The sequence below is a fragment of the Penaeus chinensis genome, chromosome 7 (assembly GCF_019202785.1).
Source record: "Penaeus chinensis breed Huanghai No. 1 chromosome 7, ASM1920278v2, whole genome shotgun sequence".
Taxonomy (NCBI): domain Eukaryota; kingdom Metazoa; phylum Arthropoda; class Malacostraca; order Decapoda; family Penaeidae; genus Penaeus; species Penaeus chinensis.
The window spans coordinates 21,852,807-21,875,306 of NC_061825.1; the positions used below are offsets into that span (position 1 = coordinate 21,852,807).

Genomic DNA, 22,500 nt, shown 5'->3' on the forward strand with positions numbered 1-22,500 from the left:
TGTAATGCTGTATAAAAGTAGATATTTCACTTCACTTTCAATTAAATATGAGAATTATTATAGGTTATGTCGATTTGAAATATGGACACAAAAAGTCTTTTTTGCCCTGAAACTGCATTTTTTATCAATCTAAAAATATAATTTATTAAAAAGAAATTGTCATCTGCCTCAAATGTAATCAACCCCCGTGTTCAAATAAGGGAAACTTGTAAGCAGCTCATAAGACTAATGAAAATACGGCATGAATTACTTTTTTATCATGGCAAGAGCGCCACCTAGAATCCTTCATCTTTTAGGAGACTAAAATAATATATGTATATTGGATAGGCTTTCAAAATAAATACATATCCATGTGAATAGAAACTAATTCAAAACAACTGATGTGTAAATAGTTGTATAAATATCTGTCAGCTATTCTTCGTACATAGTCTTATTATATAAATGCAATATTCACGATTGGACAGAGGAATATTTACATAAAAAAAATAACTGCTAAATAAATGTTCAATAAAGGCAATCATGAGATGTTATCAGCTAGTAGGTTAGACATCTGTCGAATGATGACGTATGATGTGATGACATGTTTGTCTAAGGCGCTAACGAAAGAAGACGTGGCTCCCTATGTATCCGCAGGATTCAACTAGTGCTGAATTTATATATTATGAATAAATTGCAATACATTTTGCTTTATTTGTATACAAATACTATTTTAGCATGTCATATTAATTCGTAAAGTATGGATAAAAAAGAGACTTATTCTTGTAAGCATATTTGGACATATTTGAGACAACGATTTTCTCTATTCAAAAGATTTCAGAAGGCAGATGTATTTCGACATGATCAATTTATTACATCACTGGAAACGGACGCTGTCTTAACCCTTTAGATTCGATTTATTTTGATACAGACGCTTATTGAGACTGGCGCCTGTCTCGCCAACGAATTATACCTATCATAGGAGGCATAAGGAACAGTATAGGTACCAAGCTTCGAGGTAGAGGAAAAACTCGTGTGGACCAGGTTGCAACGTTCACCTTAGAGTGTTCTGCTGGCGAAAAAGCCTGCATTTGAGAGGGTGAAGAGGGCGACGGAGAGAGTAGATCTCAGTGTAAGGCAGGCTTAGGACGGGCAGGTGAGGAGTCTCTTTAGGAGAGGAGTTGTGGTAGAAGGTACGCCGTGCCCTGGATAACGCGACGTCGAGAGCATGACGAGGGTAGCCCAGTTTCGAGAACGAACGACGCAGGAAGTCGATCTCTCCATCCAGGTACTGGGGGTCACAGATGCGAAGGGCGCGGAGGAACAGCGAGGAGGCAATACCTCTCTTTTAAACCCCCTCCTTTCTCTTTGCTCTTCAGACCTGATGATGGAACCCAGGTGGATTTCGAAGCTAGTCTTATTTTCAATAAATCTAGTTTTTGCATAATTTTTTTTTCTACCACACAGACACACACACACATATCACATAAACACACACACACACACACACACACACACACACACACACACACACACACACACACACACACACACACACACACACACACACACATATATATACATATAAGCACACACACACACACACACACACACACACACACACACACACACACACACACACACACACACACACACACACACACACACACACACACATACACGTGCGCACACACTCCACTGAACAACTTGATACAGATCCTGGGCCTGTAAAATGGTTGCGAGCAGTGACCCAGGATCCCACGCAGGCTTGACATGTACTCAGCGAAGAAACATGAACTGAAGTCCTTATATGTATAGATATATGTTTATATATGTATATAAATATATATGTATGTATGTATATATATATATGTATATATGTGTGTGTGTGTGTGTGTGTGTGTGTGTGTGTATTCATCCATAAATTTATATATGTATATATACTCATATATATGTATATATATATATTTGTGTATATATACACATGTGTATATACATACACATATACATACATGTATACATACATATGTATATATATAAATATATATCTATGTTTGTATATATATACATATATATGTGTATATATTTATTTATATTTATATATATGTATATATGTATGTATGTATATGTATATATATATATATATGTATATATGTACAAATATATATATATATATACACACATATGAGTGTGTGTGTGTGTTTATTTATATGTATATGAATATTTATACTTATATATATATATATATATATATATATATATATATATATATATATATGTGTGTGTGTGTGTGTGTGTGTGTGTGTGTGTATCAATGTGTATATACATATATATGTATGTACGTATGTTAATATGTACATGTATATATATATGTGTGTGTGTGTGTATCAATGTGTGAATATATACACATTAATAGTGGATTATCCTGGATTATGCAAGTAACAAGTCCCATACCAGTCTCACGATGTAGCCGTCGGTTGGACATATGGCCCTGCCAACTGTACCCTATGATCTGGAGAAGAGACTTGTTATAAAAGGCATCAAGATGAGACTCCAAGGCACTAGATAGCATCCAAGTTTCGCTTACATAGAGCAAAACTAGCAGTAGCAAGGCCTTGAAGACACATAGCTTGATCCTCCATAGGTTGTGACATCTCCAAATACTCTTGTTGATTGAGTTCATGGATCTTGCTGCCAGACTAATCTGTCTACTGACTTCTTGGTCTGACAGCCCAGAGATATGGACTACAATACCAAGGTATGCAAAGCTCTCTGTGACTTCAACATCCTTACTGCAAGCATGGATCGACTGAACTGGTTCCCCTAACAGGCCCCCAAAGCCCTGAATCTTGGTCTTGGTCCAGGAGACCTCTAGGTCCAAGGGTTTCACCTCATTGCTAGAGCCACCACCAGTAGCTCCAGAGACTCAGATAGGATAGCAATATCATCAGCAAAGTCAAGGTCTGAGACCTTGATATTGCCCATTGACTTTGGATAGTAGCTCTGAAACCCATTATCCTGTCCATGCAGGTGAATTAACAGAAAAGGAGTTTGATATGCCCCCACCACACAACTTGTCTCCAAGCTAACCGTAGGAGGGTCTACCAGGTACAGCTGCTCAAAATACAAACCCCAGCATGATCTGATATGCAAGATTCCTAATGAACTGTTCCTTGTCCCTTCTCAGCAGTATCTGTGCCCACACACCAAAGAGCAGCGCAAGTCCTGATTGCCATTCAGCCGAGCCATGCGACCCACTTCAGTGGCCGCAAGGAGCAGATGTTCCGAGCACCCATCCGGATTGCCGGACACCTCTAGGAGCTCCAGCCTAGACTGGTGTGTCTCTCAATTTCCTCTTCGCTAAATGTGTTTGTTTGTACATTTCATTCATTGATATTTGCGAATATCTAGCTTCGCCCAGGCCTTCCTTATATGGTCCGGCCACTCTCAGCTTTTTATGGCTATCTCATTTTGTTCTCTGAGACTGGGTGCTTACCGTGGCGGCAGTACTGCCAGTAGGCGCTCCTGCCGCCATGATGTAAGTATACCGCATAATATCTTTACCAGCACAGCGGCAGTCCCTGTCTCAGGCATTGTGTGTACTCACAATTCTGTAAGTAGTGTACCAGGGTGGCGTCCGGCTCGCCACAATGCATGTAGCATGTCTCTTCATCGTTTATTGTCTCTATGATCTGTCGTGCACAGTGGTAACCTAGTCTGATTCTGTGAAGAATTCAGAGAGTACCATCTGGCCGAGGGGGAGGATCTCATTTTCTTTCTGTGGAGCTGCAGGAGGAATGTACGGCCGCAGTGCAGTTCTTTAGGATTTTTCTTGTTGGTTGTATGATCATGGGATTTGTGGGCATACCCCTGCCAATGGTGGCTAGTCTGTCAGCAAGCTCATTCCCTCTGATGCCAATATGGCTGGGGACCCAATTAATGATTATTCTACTACCCTGAGCAAGAATTCTCTGCGTTATGGTAAGCACAGTGGTCAGGAGGTGAGTTGTGCTGAAGACAGTCAATGGCTGCCCTGGAGTCTGTATGTATGACCATGTGACCTTCCCTCAAAGACACGTGGGCTAGGGCTCCCATGATTGCAACTGCCTCTGTCTATAGCAACGAGGCATTGTTTGTTACCCTCATAAATTTTGTGGCATCCCTTGCTGCAAAACCGGCGCCTGCAGTGTGGCTCAAGTGATCAACTGATCCATCCGTGAAGTAGGTTCTACTACCTGGAGGAGTGATGGCTGCAATGACCCTCTGGGCTTCTGCCTTTAGACTAGGCATGGGGTATTGATTCTTTCTCATTGGCAGGCTCATAACAGAGAACTCTATCAAGGTTTGTGCCCACGGTGGGGCTTCAATATAGTCAGGAAGGGGGGAGTCCATGCCCTTGGCAAGTAGCTATTCTTTGAGCTGATAGAGCATCAACACCCTGGCTGTGTGAGACAGCCAGGAGTTGTTTGCAAAGAACTTGTGGTCTTGTTCTAAGCGTCTGACTATTTTTTTGTCTTAGGCTTGTGTTCCTGAGAGCCTAGTTGACCTTTGAAAGGAATTGTGCTGCCATTAGATCAATTCGTGAGTCCAGGGGGAGAAGGTGAGGTTAAGGACCTTCGTCCACCTTGGGGCACCCAGAATAGTCCACAATGGGCCAGACGGCATGTACATAGAATGCTCCTAGTACTTTGTGTCTCCCTCCTATGTGTCTCCCAGCCATTGCTCTCATGACAGACAGTCTTGCTTTGGTTTGGACAACTAGGTACTGGACCTCCTCCAGGAACGAAAGGGTTCGGTCAATCCTTAACCCAAGGTATTGGAAGACCTGGACCCATTCTACGTCCACTCCTTGGTTCCGCAGACTTATGCCTTGAACATTGTGTCTCAGAGACATGGCTTTGGATTTGGCTGCAGAGATCTTTAGTCCTGTCCTACAACACTCCTCAGACACAAGGTCCAGACAACGCTGGGCTTTATTTAGGCAGTAGGGTCCAGTGGAGGTGATTGCAAGATCGTCTGCATACGAGATGATCTTGCACCCCGCTGGGAGGTGTATGTTGAGGATACAGGACATTAGGGTGTTGAATATTGCTAGACTGAGAACCCTACCCTGTTTTGTTCTATTTTACAGTGGCATGTGCTGTGATAGGTGACTTTGGAATCTGACTCTGGGTGTTCTGTTCCTGAAATAGTCACCTATCCAAGTCAAAAGTTTTCGTCTGATTCCCTTCTGAATCAGGGTCTCCCTGAATGGCAAGTGGACTATGCTGTGTACTGTGCTCATGCTTGTGAACCCATGGAGGTGTTCAAGTGGGGGTCCCATTTTCCATTGGACTTGGTTTAGTACCATCCTCTCGGACGTCTTGGCCAGGCAGCTGAGGAGGGAGATAAGTCTGATAAGTCTGGCTTCAAGCACTTCCACTTTTCATTTTGTGAGGGTTCATTGTAACTCAGACAGTGGGCCAAGGCGTTCTGAAACGCCTGTCAGTTGGCCATGGATTTGGTTGTGGCATTTGGGCTGGGCCAGCATCCATGAGGGTAGGTTTATGTATTTATCTACTAGTGTCTATCTATCTGTACACACACACATACACACACACACACACACACAAATATATATATATATATATATATATATATATAGATAGACAGAAAGATATTAACATATATACATAAACATATATGTTTATATATATTTATATTCGTATATATATACATACGTATATGTATACATATTCATATATATATACATATATATATGTAAACATATTCATATATATATATTCATATATATATATATGTATATGTATATATGTATATACGTATATGTATACATATCCATATATATGTGTGTGTGTGCGTGTGTGTGTGTGTGTGTGTGTGTGTGTGTGTGTGTGTGTGTGTGTGTGTGTGTGTGTGTGTGTGTGCATTTATGTATGTATCTTTATATAATATATATCACATAAATATATATATATACACACACATATAAGAACATACATATATTCATATATATATATATATGTATATATATATATGTATATGTATAGATATATATATATATATATGTATATGTGTATATATATATATATATATATATATGTATATATATACATATATATATATATATATATATATATATATATATATATATACATGTATGATATATTGGAATATAGCTGTATATTGGAATATTTGTATATATATATATATATATATATATATATATATATATATATCAGAATCCACATGGGGTGACCACATGATCTTCATTTCCCCTGCGTAGGACAATTTTTTTTACCGTTTTTACCGCTGCTCACTTCTAGTTAAGGCGCGTTTATCACGTTTTCTGTGTTTTATTTCGTTCCTTTAATAAATGATTGATGTCTTTAATTGTTTAAGTTCTTAAAGCTTGCCCCCATACTACTTTATTTAGTGGTTTTAAGGATTTTGATCGTCATCTTAATTGTTCTTTTTTAGATGAAGATTTATTTTTCGTATTCTTATTTTAGTTTTTTCTTCGATTTATAGATGAGCATGACAGGGTTTGTCTCTTTTATATTGTGAAATTGTATTTTCATTATATGTATTTCTATTTTAATACAAATATTTACCATGGAATTTTTTTATTCATGTCTTACGTTATTTACATTGTCTTTCTATTTTTTTTTTTTAGAATTTTTATTTTTATTTTTCAATGATTTTAATAATTTGCTTTAGCCCTTTTACTTTTTCAGCCTTCTCGTTTATTTTTTAATATGCTATGTTTTTTCACATTTTAATTATATCTACTTATGAATGTCAATTAGTAGATTAGTAGGAGTCAATGAGTAGATCTTGTGACCTTACCTGATTTCACCTTTCCTTTGAATTGGCGGGAAAACCTTTTTTTTTTTACGGGTGCTATGAATATCAATGGTCCCTGTTGAGCGAACACCTTGTTAAAATACAGCACCAATAAACACTAAGTCTTGTGCCACAAGGGTTACCCTGGAGCCCGGGGCCTCTCGTTTTGCTAGACATTATTGTTTCTGTGTTCTAGAGTAAATAAATTAAAGTAAAAAACCTGTAAATTACAGATCTTGCGCACTTTATAGTGCTTTGCCAGCACCTTCAGTGCGCTTGTTTTTGCAGGTGACCCGCAGCTCTCCTCTACACTAGGGTACCCCTTGTGGCCTATGACACCTGGGTAGGGAGGCCCAGTAGTCTGGGGCGTCATTTGGGCGCACTTTTCTTTGGTTCTGAATTTTTCTCCTCTTAATGTGACTTTCCTGAGCCTACCGGAGTTCCTCGTGTTCGCTTGGGGGGTTGGGCATTGAATTACCGTCCTTCTCCTAGGCAAGTTCGGCGGTAAGGAAGTGTCCCACACATAACTCGATCCCTCTGTGGTACTAGAGAACGCAACCAGGCTTCCACTGGGGGGGAGGGGGGGGTAGAGGACGAAAAACTTATTTACTCTCTTAGCTATTGTAGTTAGGTTGATAACAACAGAGAAGAAGTTTTTGTCCCTTCAGGACTACGATTTTTAGCAAAGAGGTCGGACCTGGTCCGATACCCAGAATGAATGACTCCCCGCTACCCCTTCTCCTTCTCAAGGAGGGGGGGCGACTCATGACCACTCTCTGACTACGAGCAACGGTACCCCCACTAATGACAAGACGAGACGACCAACTTTCAAAATCCCCACCCAGAATACAAGGTTCGCGAATGTAAAATGCGTGAATGAAAAATCAGTCGCTTTTGAACGTGAACCCCTTTATCATCAAAAAGGTCCTTGATGGTCAAGTGGACGGCGATTTTGAATTTGTCAAAAAATTGCGAGATGGAAGCCTCCTTGTTAAAGTACAATACAACTCCCAGATTAAGGATTTACTTAAGCTGACGCAAATTCATGATCTTCGAGTAAGAGTAACTATTCCTATTGGCCCAAATACCTGTAAGGGAGTAATCTTTCACAGGGATTTGAGGATGGAAGAAAGTGAAATTCTTGAGAGCATGGAGGACCAAGACGTAGTGGACGTTCATTGTATGACCAAGAAAGACGGGAATCTGCGAACGAAAACTGGACTGTGTTTTTTTACTTTTGCCTTGAATAAAATCCCTGAATATGTCAATGTCGGATATGAACATGTTCAAGTAAGACCTTATGTCCAAAAGCCAATGCATTGTAATAGATGCCAAAAATTCGGACACACCTCATCAAGATGTATTGACAAAGATTCATCTAAATTTGTTTGCCGTAAATGTGCTGAAGCCCATGACACCATCACATGTACTAGCCAAATTTCCAAATGTGCTAACTGTGGAGGTCCCCATCATTCAGGATCTGCCGAGTGCAGCATCCTGAAGAAGGAGACTGATACATTGGCATATATGAGAAAGCATGAAGTTAGTTATACTGAAGCTAAGAGGGAAGTGGAAAGTTTGACACACAAACCCGATACTTCCTATGCTGCAGCAGTAACTAACAACACCCCTAGTGCAAATTATGTCAGTCAGCAGCTTGCAACCAAGGATAAGGGAATTGCTGAACTTAAACAAACCGTTAAAGAACTAAACATTAAAGTATATCAACTGACAAAATTGGTCGATCAAATGGCTGCATCAACCCAGCCTAAACATCATAAGGAGGATGATACCGAATCACAGTCCGGAGCGCATCTCCCCGTCCGGGCTACTCCTGTGAGGACTTCGTCTTGCTCGCGATCGGTTTCTCGAGAGAGAAGCAGGTCGCAATCTGTCAGTCGTCTCCCTCGCCAGGGGTTGCAGGACATGGAGGCTTCTGTCTCCAAACCATCCCGTGAGAGGTCCCCGGGAAGCGAGGGAGAGGAGGCGCCTCCCTGCCATAAAAATAAAATAAAAACTGGTGAACAAGGCACTTCCAAACCCCATAAAATGTAATCATCGCGTCAACCATTATACAATGGAACTGTCGAAGTATTAGATCTAAAGTAAATTACCTTAAGTTATTAGCCTCGTCCTATGCTCCCGATATTATAGTTCTTCAAGAAACTCATTTGACAAACCTCGTCTCTGACGAGGTCGTATCGCTCAGGAACTACCATTTATGTCGGAAGGATCGTGAGGGTAGGGGTGGAGGAAGAGTCGCCATGTACATCCACCAAAACCTCCCTTTTACAGAAGTGACTATTGATTCAACTTTGGAGTTTGTCGCATGCAAAGTAAAAATTAATGGCACGTATCTGACCATATGTTCAGTTTATAGTCCGCCTGATAAAGTGATAATCTATGATGAGCTTTTTGCTCTTCAAGAACATCTGCCACAAAATAAAGTAATTTTAGGTGATTTTAATGCTCATCATACATTATGGGGTTCCCTACGGGTGGATGGTAGTGGTGAGCAAGTAGTTAAGCTGATTAACGAGTCTGATTTAGTCCTGAATGATGGTAGTCCCACGCGGGTGGACGATAATACCGGTAATTTGAGCTTTATAGACATATCACTGGTCTCTTCATCAGTAGCAGCCAAGTGCCTGTGGCACACCATTGACGACTCGTTGGGTAGCGATAATTTTCCTATTTTGATTAAATATTCGTGCGACACAGTGAGAACGCCTTCAGCGCCTAAATTTAACATAAACAAAAGCAGACTGGGTCGCTTTTACAAGGAGCGTCAAGCTCGAACTTGTTGGATAAAGTAAACAATATTCAGAATTCGATTTTAGAAGCAGCTTTGCTATCCATTCCTGAAACTTCGACAGATAGCGTTAAGCATAGAGTTCCATGGTGGTCACCAGATTGCCGCAGGGCGCTGTGCCGACGCAATAAGGCTTACAGGCTTTTCAAAAATAACATCACAAATGAGAACTTTTGCAATTACAAACAAGCAAGAGCTAGGGTTCGTAGAGTAATTAGACAATCAAAAAGAGACTCCTGGCGAAGCTTTGTCTCTACAATAAACAGCAATACAAAAGTATCAAAGGTTTGGTCCACTGTCAATAAAATCAATAAGAAAAAACATCTTTCAAAATTAACATCATTATTGAAGAGGGCAATAATATCGATTCCCCTAGAGACATTGCTAATGCACTCGCCAGGCAGTTCTCTCATACAAGCAGCTCAGCAAACTACCATCCCGCATTCCTGACCATCAAGGAAGCGGCTGAGCTGCAACCAATTCACTTAGCCACAGGAGATGACTTTGATTACAATAAAGATCTTACAATGGATGAGCTTGTCCGAGCCCTAGAGGTTCAGAGAGATCCTTATTAAACATCTCCCTTTTTTCATATATATACCGACGGCTCCAAGACAGATGAGTGTGTGTATGGTCGACTGAATGTAAACTAAAGTTAAGATTGCCGAACTTTTTGCCATTAACAAAGCTATTGATTTTGCACTATCGACGACCCAAGATAGAATAGTTATTTTTTTCAGATTCGTTAAGTTCACTTAAAGCTATTAAATCCTTAGAAACCACTAAAAATTAACTGCTGGGTAATATCACTCGTAAGTTACCTGGTGCCAACAAATCAATCAAGCTAATATGGGTACCAGGCCACTCTGGTATCCATGGCAATGAACAGGCTGACAAATTAGCCGGGTCAACTGGCGATCTGGACACTACCATAGTTCGTACAGATCTCAGGTGTTTTGTGTCTCTTATAAAAGCCAAATACATCTCTTGTGGCAAAGTGTGTGGACCAGCCTCCAACTCACGCACAGAATCAGACAAAATATAGAACTGTGGGACACATCCCACAGGAAGGAAAGAAGGGAGGAGGTGGTATTGGCTCACCTTAAGGTCAACGCTACAAGATTTACCCACCTCATTCTCTACATAGAAAAAAATACCCTCTTCAATGCCAGATATGTAACACCAGCATAACAATCAATTGCCTTTTAACATCATGCCAAACATACAATAATCAAAGAGAACACCTTATAAACTATCTCCGAATAAAAAATAAAGATTTTACAATATCAAATATTTTATCAGATGATAAAAAAATTATAAATAAAGTAATCGCTTTTCTAAGGGAGACAAAACTGTATGACCTTTTATAGACTGATAGAATAAATAGGATCCATTGGCTTAATAACCTTGGCCACATGCCTCTGGGTGATAGCCAAGAAATCCAACAAAGAATGAAAGAATTGATAGTGCTATTTTTTTTATAAACACTATAATTACTAAAGTGTTATAAACATTAGTAACAGCAAAATAAGATGTAAAATATTTTCGTAAATCAATGAAAAGGATGAACTGGCGAGACAGGCAGTATTCATAACTGGTTCATTGGTGACTTAGTACAAATGTAACAGTCTATGTATAAAAACAATGGCATAGACGGACGTGCCATGCCCGTCAGCAATGGGATATAATGAAGGCAGTAACGTCACCAAGACGTACGAGAATAAATACGGAACCGCCAAAACAATAAAGAGATCTGATCAACAATAAAGAGATCTGATCAACTTATCCCTCCCTTAGGAGGGATAAGTTGTCAGGGGTTCTTTGCCTTCGGAATAGTTTTCGGCACATGTTCACCCTGTGGTTGACCTCCCTGATCTCGTCGTTGAAGTACCAGACTCTTTGTGACTCCTGGACCCAGGCCGAGTTTTGGGTATGGTCTGTGAGGCTGCTTCATCAATGGCGTTTAGAAGGCTAGCTTCGAGCACTTCCACATTTTCGCTTTGTGGGGGATCGTTGCATCTCAGACAGAGGGCCAAGGCGTTTTGAAACGCCTGCCAGTTGACCTTGTCTGTTTTCCATCTTGGATTCGGTCTTAGGATTTCGGCTGGGCCAGCATCCATGAGGGTAGTTATAGTGCCGTAATGGTCACTTGTGACGGTCTCATCGACACGCCAGCCAATCCTCCCCACCAGAGTTGTAGTGGCCAGGGTGAGGTCTAGGACCCCTCCTCTGACATGCGTTGGCTCTTGGGTGTTGAGGAGAGCGATCTCAGGGAATATCTCTAGCACGTCGGCTATGTGATATCCGGCCGCATCCGTTGCCCGGCAGGGAGCCAGGATGGGGTGGTGTGCATTGAAGTCTCCCCCTATGATCACTCGGTCATGTGCAGCAGAAGCACAGACCTGGCTGATGTCTAAGCTTCTACAGCGTGGCCGGCTGTACACGTTGTACAGTTTGAGGGGCCCCCCAGCCAGGTGAACCTCGACGGCAAGGGATTCAACAATGTCAGTGTTCCTTGTTGGCACTACTGCTTGGAGAAAAGCGTTCTTTGCAGAGAAGCTATTGATGTTCCACTGTAGGATGCTTAGATGGTGTGTCATGATGTTATTCAGTGATAGTTACATCAGAGACATCGTCGGAGTCTGACAACTCCATTGCGAGGTCGTCGCTGGTTGAGGGCTCCTCGTCTTTTGTCAGGCTATCCTTGGGTCCACTGGGGGGTGGAGAGCCTTTGGTAGCTCTGACTTTGGTTGGTTCGGCTTTTCTCTCAGGCTTTTTCTTGGCTGGCCTTGCCTGGGCAAGGTCAGCGAGGTCTGGCTCTGGCTGCACAGATTCAGCCTGTTTTGGCTCTGCCTGTGAAGGCATGGCCTAGTTTGGAGTCGGGGGGGGGGGGGGGGGAGTCTCTTCCTGGGGTGAGGGTGGGGCTGGCTTTGCTCTATCCAGCTTTCTTCCCTTCAGGGCTGCGACAGTCTGGGTCATTACCGTCATGGCGACCGAAACTGCCTTCTCAGCCTCCTCACTCGACCTCCCCAGGGCTGTTGCTACTGCTGATACAACAGCAGTCAACAGGAGAGTCATATCGTCCTCGTCAAAGAGGAGATGATCATCTGTTGGGGAGGTTTTTGTGGTGCTCTTAGAACCTTTTTTCTTTAGGTTCTTTTTCTTTGGCATTTCGGAAACTCCTTTTTGTTGGAGACATCCGGTGTCGGCTGGGGGGCGGCTTCCTTCCTCTTAGGAGGTTGGCAGGCCTTTTCGCTTTTGTTCCTTCCCCAGACATAGGTGCCCGGTGGGGCAGGAACAAAGTCTAGTCGCTTTTGAGCAATCTCTTGTCGCCTGAGGGCCGCCTCTTTCCTGACAGAACAAGTCAGGCATCAGACATGATGCTTCTTGGCACAGTTGGGACATTTAGCTGTTGTGTCCCTCTTATCCTCATTGTATGCCTTGAGGCATACCTCTGTGTTGTGTGCCTTGCTACAGACACCACATTTAGGCTTTGCTGTACAGTTAGCCTGGTGGTGACCATATTTCTGGCACTTGAAACACCGGAGTGGTTCTGGCACATACGTTCGAAGGTTGTAGGTGCCCCAGTTACCCAGATCAAGGGTAGTGGTTGGGGCACCTTTCATGGTCACCAGGACTTGCCTGGTTGGAGTCTTCCCCTTCGACATTTGGGAAGCCTGCACGACCTGTGGGTGTGAAGCGATCAGCTCCACATTATACGAGACTGAGAAGCCAAGTAGCACCATCTTGGTTCTCTTTTCCGCGGGACTTAGTGAGGAAAGACCCACTTTCCTCCCATCGGCTAGCTCCTTCGTTTCCCGGAGGAAATTCAGGGTAGCTTGATCTTTGGGCATTATGATCATGCCCTGATCTTGGGCGACCCGGATCGACAACCTGATTTTCCGTTGCAACTCCAATGTCCTGACCAATTGGTAGGCATTGTCGAAGCCTTCGGGTTTAGCTGGCACTCTGAACTGGGCAAAGCGTTTAGAGGGTCCTGACTCTTCATCAGAGTCGGTCTCCGGCCTTGGACGCATCGGCCCGCCCTTTCGGCTTTCGGGCTTGTTTGTGGGGGCAGTAGCTGATACGGCTGGTTCAGCCTGCTCTCCCCTCTCAATCGGGGAGGCCGTCTGAGAACTCAGGGGCCTCCCTGGCTTAGCTGTTGGCCTGGAGAGGCCAGCTCGCGAGTCAAGATGTTTGACTATTCGGTGGACAGACCCATTGGCTGCGGTCTTGTCCACCTTAGCAGCAGGGGTGACAGTGTCATCCTGTGTATGGGGCTTTCTTTTGCCACCAGAAGGCACATATGGCTTCATGGTGACTGCCGTTGTCTGGGCCTTGCGCGGTTCATCAACATTTTTATCAGTCTGTGGGGGGTGTTTGTTAATATTTTCCATATAGAGGTAAGTGCTTCATCCTCTAACGCCCCCACCCACCAAGGAGTCCAACAAGGGGAAGCGTAGAACCAGTGTCTAACAGCAACAGGAGTGATGAGAGGATATACGCAGCCAATAGCCATTGTGACGGCGCTCACGGACCATAGTGAGTGCCAATGGCGGCATGACTGCTTGACTCTAGCCTCCCGGGGGAGACCAGCCGATTGACCGTGACCGGGCCGGGATCAGGCCGCCTGTCTTGCTGGAATAGAGGACCAAAGAGGCGTGTTGCTAGCCGCAGGGCGTACACGGCATCGTTCAACCTCCAGGACTCCCGTCTCCACAGCGTACAAGGCTGCCACGCACGGCAAACACGTGGATAGGTGTAAACCCCTGGGGAGAGACCAGAGGGGATGCCCTTCCACCTACGAGACATCATTGTTTGGAGCCCTTTTGCTCAGCCCTCTGAAGCAGCCACCCAAAGGTTGCTTCACCACAGTGAGGGAAGAGGAGTCTTGCACTTTCACCAGGCAGTTCCTTGCATCCCTCTGAAGCAACCACCCAAAGGTTGTTTCAGCTCAGTGAGGAAGAAAAGGACCTGTGTCTTTTCAAAGTAGGTCCCCCGTCCCTCTGAAACAGCCACCTAAAGGCTGTTTCACCTCAGTGAGGGAAGGGAGGTTTTGCGTTCTTGGCACTTCCTTTCGTTCCCCTGAAGCAACCACCCAAAGGTTGTTTCACCTCAGTGAAGAAGGAAAGGACCTGTGTCTTTTCAAAGGGAGTCCTCCTTCCCTCTGAGACAGCCACCCAAAGGCTGTTTCACCTCAGTGAGGGAAGGGAGGTTTTGCACTTTTGCCAGGCAGTTCCTATCATCCCTCTGAAGCAACCACCCAAAGGTTGTTTCATCTCAGTGAGGAAGGAAAGGACCTGTGTCTTTTCAAAGTGTTTCCCCCTTCCCTCTGAAGCAGCCATCCAAAGGCTGTTTGACCTCAGTGAGGGAAGGGGGGTCTTGTCATTTTGCCAGCTGGTTTCTTTCATCCCTCTGAAGCAACCATGCAAAGGTTGTTTCACCTCAGTGAGGAAGGAAAGGAGCTGTGTCTTTGTGAATTCCTCTTCCCTCTGAAACAGCCACCCAAAGGTTGTTTCACCTCAGTGATGGAAGAGGAGTCCAGCGCCTTTCAAGGAAGTTTCTTTAACCCTCAGAAACAGCCACCCAAAGGCTGATTCACCACAGTGAGGGGGATAAGTTACTTTCTAGGCTGTTACAGTGGCGGGACGTGAGTTCGGTTCTGTCTAGCAGCAGCTATTACGACAGAACCAGGCTGAGGGCCTGACAAAGGGAGGGGCTCCTACCTGCCTATCATTCCTAAACGAAATATCTAGAGTGGCAGTCATCAGATGGTCTGCCATACCATTCCCTAGCAAAAAGAATGGCAACTCTCTGTGCACCGTAAGGCAGGCACGCTAAGGCCCCCCAGACACATCCTCCCCTGCGGGAGGTAAAGGTCTGCCCACGTCCGAGCACGAGCTCGAAGATGGGGTCCAGTTTACCAGAAGATGCACAGAGAGTTATCCTAATGCCGAAAATTCCATAAAGGAAAGAGTAGGCTACAGGACACGAAGCTAATTGCAAGTAAGCAATGAGCATCGCGGCAGCAACGAGGGATGGACACCGAAGCGGCGCGGTATCACGTAAGCGTCCTGGTCGAATTTGCCGGGGGGGGGGGGGGGGGGGGGTCGGTGTATCTCTTTAAAACAATCTCTTTAAGTCACCCCGGCAAAAAAATCCACGATCGAGGGATCCTGGTAACCTTCTTCGCTTTGTTCAGCTCAGCGCCACCTGCTGCGCCCCGTCGAACGCAATTTCCGGTAAGGTCCTTCCTTGGCGATCTCGCTAGCTGCCTGCGGCCTAAGTAGACGAGCGCTGTGTAAGCGCGCAGGGAACGAGGGGAGCCCGCTGTCCAATGAGCGCGGACAAGGCGGTGGACCTGGGCATGCCCGACCTGCCTGATACTACACCAGGCAAGAAGTTCCCATGAGAAGAGATGAAACGGTCAAAGGATAGACCGAAGCCAAGAAGTTGTTGCTGGTGGGCAGTCAAGGACAAGGAAGATAGGTTGGTGACAGGGTCGGTGAGGGAGAAGCGGGACCAGGGAGAGCGGGCAGTGAGACTGGAGAGTTTCCGGGAGAGAGAGCGGCCATGGCTGGTGGAGAGGGACCGGGAAGAATCGTGAGCAACATCGGCTGTGAGCTGGAAGACATATCTGGGGAACAGTTCCTTTAGGAAGTCTGAACGTACTTGTGAATGGTAGAAGGCATGCTCAACATCCCTCCTACCAGCGTGGATACGTTTAAGGAGGAGAGAATAAGCATAGTCAAGAAAGGGATATATATGTGTATGTGTGTGTGTGTGTGTGTGTGTGTGTGTGTATGTATATATATATATATATATAAATTTTCTTACTCTATTAAATTCTAATCCTCTTTCTCCTCAGCATGCCAGGTAGGCTGTTTTTTCTCTGCAGTTGTGGCGGTGGAGGCAGAGACCTTGTGCTGATAATAGTCATAGCCATATCCTTGATGTTTTATCACCGAAATCATGATGTGGTGTTTGCAAATAATAATAATAACAATAATGATAATAATGATTACAATAATAATGATGAGAGCTACCAACATGAAATCTACAAGCCTATATAACTACCAAACACCACACTACTCATGGCCATTGCAGTAACTACCAATATAACTTACAGACACCTAAGTGCTAGCAATTTGGTTTTCACCATTATCCATTAACAATGACAACAGCATTACTAATCCTCTTTGTAGTTATCCAATGTTCACGATTTAATTATATTGACATATCCAGTGTTCCCGACCAGACCTGTGACCACAAGACCCTTACACTGCTATAAAACAGAGAGTCTGTACTGACATTTCCCACGAAAGAACAATGTTGTCATATTCTTATGTTTAGTGAATATTTTGTGAACCCTAACCCTCAAAAAAATCAGAGCCGAACTCACTATGCCCTCTGCATCGGCTCGGGCAACACCTCAAGCTCTCTGAGAGCGCTCGCCATTGCGGGCCGGGAAGGTCTCCTCGCGCCTCCATGGGCGTACCATACCATACCAGAGTGGAATAAGACCACCACAGTAACATAACATATTTGGTGGCACCGCTCTGGGATTATCGCACCACACGAAGCCCTCCAAAGATACCGCACCACGCGAAGTCACTGTGAAAACAATCTATCGACTCCTGTCACCGCAAGACTTCATCTCACGATACATCTGCGATTTCCTGACATCAAACACGAAGCCAGTCTTCCCTGCCGAGCTGAAGTCACTCCTTCCTCAGCGCAGTACTTCAACACCTGTCGCAGTCCTCAACACTTGATGCAGTTGTCTGACGCCTGCAACATCGATCAACACTGCCCTGCCAGTACCTCAAGAATCAGACACCCCGTGCTGAAGCCCACTGCTGACCTTGACTCTCGGATCACCACGTCGCTACCTTCGCCGCCGATCCCTGGCGCGCCAAGTCTCGCTCGCCCCTTAACGAGCCCATATCAAGGACGTTCTCGCCCCGCATCACCTGCTGACGCCTTTCTGTTCTCTACTGCACGTCGCTGCAACTCCGGTCGTGTCCGCCGCCTCGTCCGCTGGTGACTGCCGCCTGACGTCCTCGTCGCATCTCGCCGTATCTCGTCTCACTCACAACATCTGCTGCCCTGTGCTGGTGACCCTGGCAAGAGTGGTCCTGCTTTGCCTGTCGAACCTCGTGACGCCATCACCATGGTGCTCTTCCTCTCCCGAGATGACGAATCCTCCCGCCAACGACGTGATCCTGATCCCTCGAAGACCTCGTTCTCACGATTTTCCGCTCAATCCTCGTCTCCTTGCCAACGACTTGGTCCAGAATCTTCTAGACGGGTGTGCGTGTCATTTAAAAGTTACCTGTGCCTTCACAAGCGATCCTGTGGAACGATTGACGAGTTCCGTGGCTGATCACCACTGCTGCTCCTGTCAAGACCACCTGGGCTTCGGAACAGTGACCTGTGCGAACAAGCTCCCTAGGCCGCCGACCTTTGAAGTCACCTGTGCGACCTTCTTCGCTTCTCGTCTGCAAGAACCGAAACTCCCTGTATCACCGCTTTCTTCGTCTTCAGCTCACCCACTGCAGCAGGGTCGAGGACGATCCTGATTAGGTGGCCGAGCGATTTAATGATCTCTCCCCTCTACTTACCCTCGACTTCCCACGGTACCCAAGACCCTACTGGTAATTGCCTGTGCCCAAGTTTAACCTGCGCCCAGAAAGTAACGATAATGGTGGAGTGCCCCCAGAGCAAGCGATTCCGACCCTTACCCTCGAATATTTTATAACTACAAGTGAACTTATATCAGAGAGAGAAGTGGGTCATCACAGGGCTTTGGAACGGTGGATGAAGTGGAGGCAGCAGCACCACTGCTGCTGAGCTCGGTATCTTCTGTAATGTAATGATCATGCTTTTAATGAATATATATCAATTTTCGAACGGTTTTGGCGGGAAAATTTTCTCGCCTTCTTACGGTGTAATAATTTTTAAAGGTGACAAAATCGGATAAAAAGTTAATGATAGTTATTAGGTTAGCAACACCTATTGTACTTTTAGAATGCTATTTCATTATTAAGAGCGACAAGGGGTGGTTTAATGGCTTATAGAGTACTATGGACAAACTTAGCTTTTTACATGCCTCAATTCTCGCTTTGTGTAATCGTTTCCAAAAATAATCTTTTAACGTGTATATATCAAAGATATAGAATTCAACTTCTGCCTTTCGTATATCAGAGCTGGCATTTATGATATGATAGTGAGCGATTATTCGTTACTTAACTGAGGGTAGCGTGGCGCGCCATACATACAAATCTCGCTGCACCCAACGATTCATCAGTTCCAGTGCAAAGGAGTTGGAAGAAACATTTGGAACAAAATTAAAAAGCAGTAATAAAGAGTCAAACTGTTAGTAAAGAATGTCAGCGTTAATGCCACAAAAATATGATTTAAAGTATGATGGAGTAGATGTAATTCTAATCTTTAACCAAGTACTGCTATGCCTTTGTATTACGGGTTGATAATTGTAATGGTAATAATAATGATTATTATTATTGTTGTTGTTGTCGTTATCATCATCATCATCATCATCATCATCATCACTTTTGCTATTATTCCGTAAGTATGACGTGCCATCAAAGTTATAAAGTGATTCATATTTCCTGAAGTAGTTATATCAACCGTTCTTATTTATTGAAACTAACCGGTTATAAACACATAATTTGTGATAATTCTGCTGTACTAAACCATTCGGTTTGCGAATCACAACAAACTAATTTCCGGTAATATTATCGAACTAATAATTTTACTCGCCTACATTCATCTTGAGCTGCGAGAGGCAGTAAGCTGTCTTAGGCTGATATATAAGTATTGAAACTACAAAATAAATTACTAGACTGTTTATTTATGTTATAAGTGTTCAGCATAATAAAATAAAATATAGGTGATACATAAATCCATCCATTAGTATATCTATATACACATCCGAGGGTCCCTAAACCCAAAGATGTAACTGACGGCCTCCTTCAACAAGGCTTCAAAACCAAATCGTCTACAATGGCAGTGGCAAAAATGCTCTACCACAAGAAGACTTCGAACCAGGACATTCTGGGTCCAAAGAGATAACCCGTAAATTCATCGTGCTCATGCCATGGTCAGTCACATAAGGTATGCATGCATGACCTGTTTAGAAACCCATTTCTAAAATTTCAACAGAGAGGTCCTTGGCATTTTGTAAGCTGGGCAGATGTTACGGGAAACTGACAGTTACACTGGATCACAAACATTTCCGTGTGTAGGTGTTTAACATATACAAATGTTTAATTCAGCAATAAATAGTTCTTTATCTAGCAGCACATATGATCACAATAAAATAATAATAAGAATCAGCAGCGTGAAGATACGTCCGAATCATCTAATTCCGATGATACAAAATTATTAACTGTATTTGCATGTAGACCCTAGTAATCATATTGGTCTCTATACTTACTCTTCGGGAAAATGGTGCTGATCATATACATTTAAGTATGTAAATCAACTGTTATATATATATATATATATATATATATATATACATATACACATACACACACACACACACACACTCATATATATATATATATACACACATACACGTGTGTGTGTGTGTGTGTGTGTGTGTGTGTGTGTGTGTGTGTGTGTGTGTGTGTGTGTGTGTGTGTGTGTGTGTGTGTGAGTGTGTGTGAGTGTGTGTGTGTGTGTGTGTGTGTGTGTGTGTGTGTGTGTGTGTGTGTGTGTGTGTGTGTGTGTGTGTGAGTGTGTGTGAGTGTGTGTGAGTGTGTGTGTGTGTGTGTGTGTGTGTGTGTGTGTGTGTGTGTGTGTGTGTGTGTGTGTGTGTGTGTGTGTATGTGTGTGTGTGTGTGTGTGTGTGTGTATGTGTGTGTGTGTGTGTGTGTGTGTGTGTGTGTGTGTGTGTGTGTGTGTGTGTGTGTGTGTGTGTGTGTGTGTGTGTGAGTGTGTGTGTGAGTGTGTGTGTGAGTGTGTGTGAGTGTGTGTGTGAGTGTGTGTGAGTGTGTGTGAGTGCGAGTGTGTGTGAGTGCGAGTGTGTGTGAGTGCGAGTGTGAGTGCGAGTGTGAGTGCGAGTGTGAGTGTGAGTGAGTGAGTGAGTGAGTGTGAGTGAGTGAGTGTGAGTGTGAGTGAGTGAGTGTGTGAGTGTGAGGGTCAGTGTGAGTGTGAGTGTGATAGATAGATGCCATTTGTTTATTTGTTTTTACTTTCATACAGTTTAATCTGGTGATATTATTTTATACATAGCCATAATTCACCAACTATATGCCAGGAGATATCGATATACATTGGTTTTTACTTAATTTTGTTATTTCTGTGAATTTTCAGTGCTTCGTGTTAATTTCTACCGTGTTAATTCAGCTCAGGAAGTCGACTAGACCACCGTGAATCATTGTATGTACTTCTGGCTGAGACGGACTCATTGATTGGGTGCTGTTCATGTGGAGCAGGTACCTTGAACTTATATTTTGATAATGTGAGCAAACACAGACCCGAAGCATTTTGTCCGTTATTTTCGGTGTGCTGCAAAAAGTTTTTTTTTCTTTTTTCTTTGGAAGGTATCTGACAGTTCAGAGGAAGTACTCATACTGAGCCAATGTTTTTGGCTGCGGAAGTATAGAGCAGGAGGATTGGGTGTTTAGAGAAGTTTCTGCATCAGTGCCGGCCTGACTTTTTGTTGAACTACAATGGAGTGCAGAAGTGAAAATCATTTGCAGCAAAAACTAAGAAAGATAAGCTCTAAAAAGGTATACCAAAACTTTCTTGTTATTTTTTTTGCATAGCATAAATAGCTTTAAATGATATATACTGTAATTTGTACAGTAGTTAATAATACAGCAACTCTTTCAGAGAAAAACATTCTAGGCCACAACTTTTCTGCATTATAACTGATTCAAATCACTTTTTGACTATCATTTATTCTGCTCTACTGTGTTGCAGGTGTGACACTTATATGAGACAATACAAACATATTAGAAACACAAACATTCAATGCATTCGATTCAGCGCAATTAATAATGCATAATTCAGAAACAACTGCAGAAGTGTAACAGGATAAAAAGGGTCAGTGTATTTATTTCATTGCACGTCGTCAGTGTGACAGTAGTCATAGTCATATTCTTGATGTTTAATCACTGAAATCAGGATGTGGTGTTTGCAAATAATAATAATAATAATAATAATAATAATAATAATAATGAGAGCTACCAACATGAAATCTACAAGCCTATATAATTACCAAACACAACACAACTCATGGCCATTGCAGTAACTACCAATATAACTTACAGACACCAACGTGCTAGCAATTTGGTTTTCAGCGTTATCCATCAACAATGACAACAGCATTACTAATCCTCTTTCTCCTCATCTTCGGACTCCAACAGCGCCCCAGGTAGGCTGGTTTTCCTCTGCAGTTGTGGCGGTGGAGGCAGAGACCTTGTGCTGATAGAGGTTGTTGGTCGCGACAACACAGATCGACCTGTGCAGGGCCTTGAAGCTAATCCTCGGCTCACAGAAAGCAATTCCTCTGCATTCCCGCCTTCAGCAGATGTGATATCCAGCTGTGGAGGCGCTGCCGAGTTATAGTTTGCAGGGGAATCCGCTGAGGAAACAGAGGGTGACCTGCTAGAAGTCGGTGTTGGCAGGAAATTGGACGAGTAGTCTGAGTGTGAAGATTCAGAATCTGAGGGTGAGGTTACATGTCTTGAAGGCACTGGGTGGTAACTCTGCCCATTAGATGTTGAAGCCTGAGCATAATAGTCAGTCGAAGGCAGACTCTCGCTGCTGATGGTGAAGAGGCCTGATGACAATGACGAGGGTGAAGACGCTGGAAACGAGGCTGCTGACGG

General features: G+C 43.6%; 1 protein-coding gene across 1 annotated transcript in view; it reads right to left on the bottom strand.

The window, feature by feature from the left end:
• Positions 1 to 20,768: 20,768 nt before the first annotated feature.
• The window catches only part of LOC125026910, a 41,394-nt gene continuing 39,662 nt past the window's right edge, over positions 20,769 to 22,500 (bottom strand). Inside the window, exon 6 of the mRNA XM_047615511.1 lies at positions 20,769 to 22,500. This exon is cut by the window's right edge and continues 254 nt beyond it. Coding sequence (XP_047471467.1) covers positions 22,000 to 22,500 — 501 coding nt within the window. The 3' untranslated portion in view covers positions 20,769 to 21,999.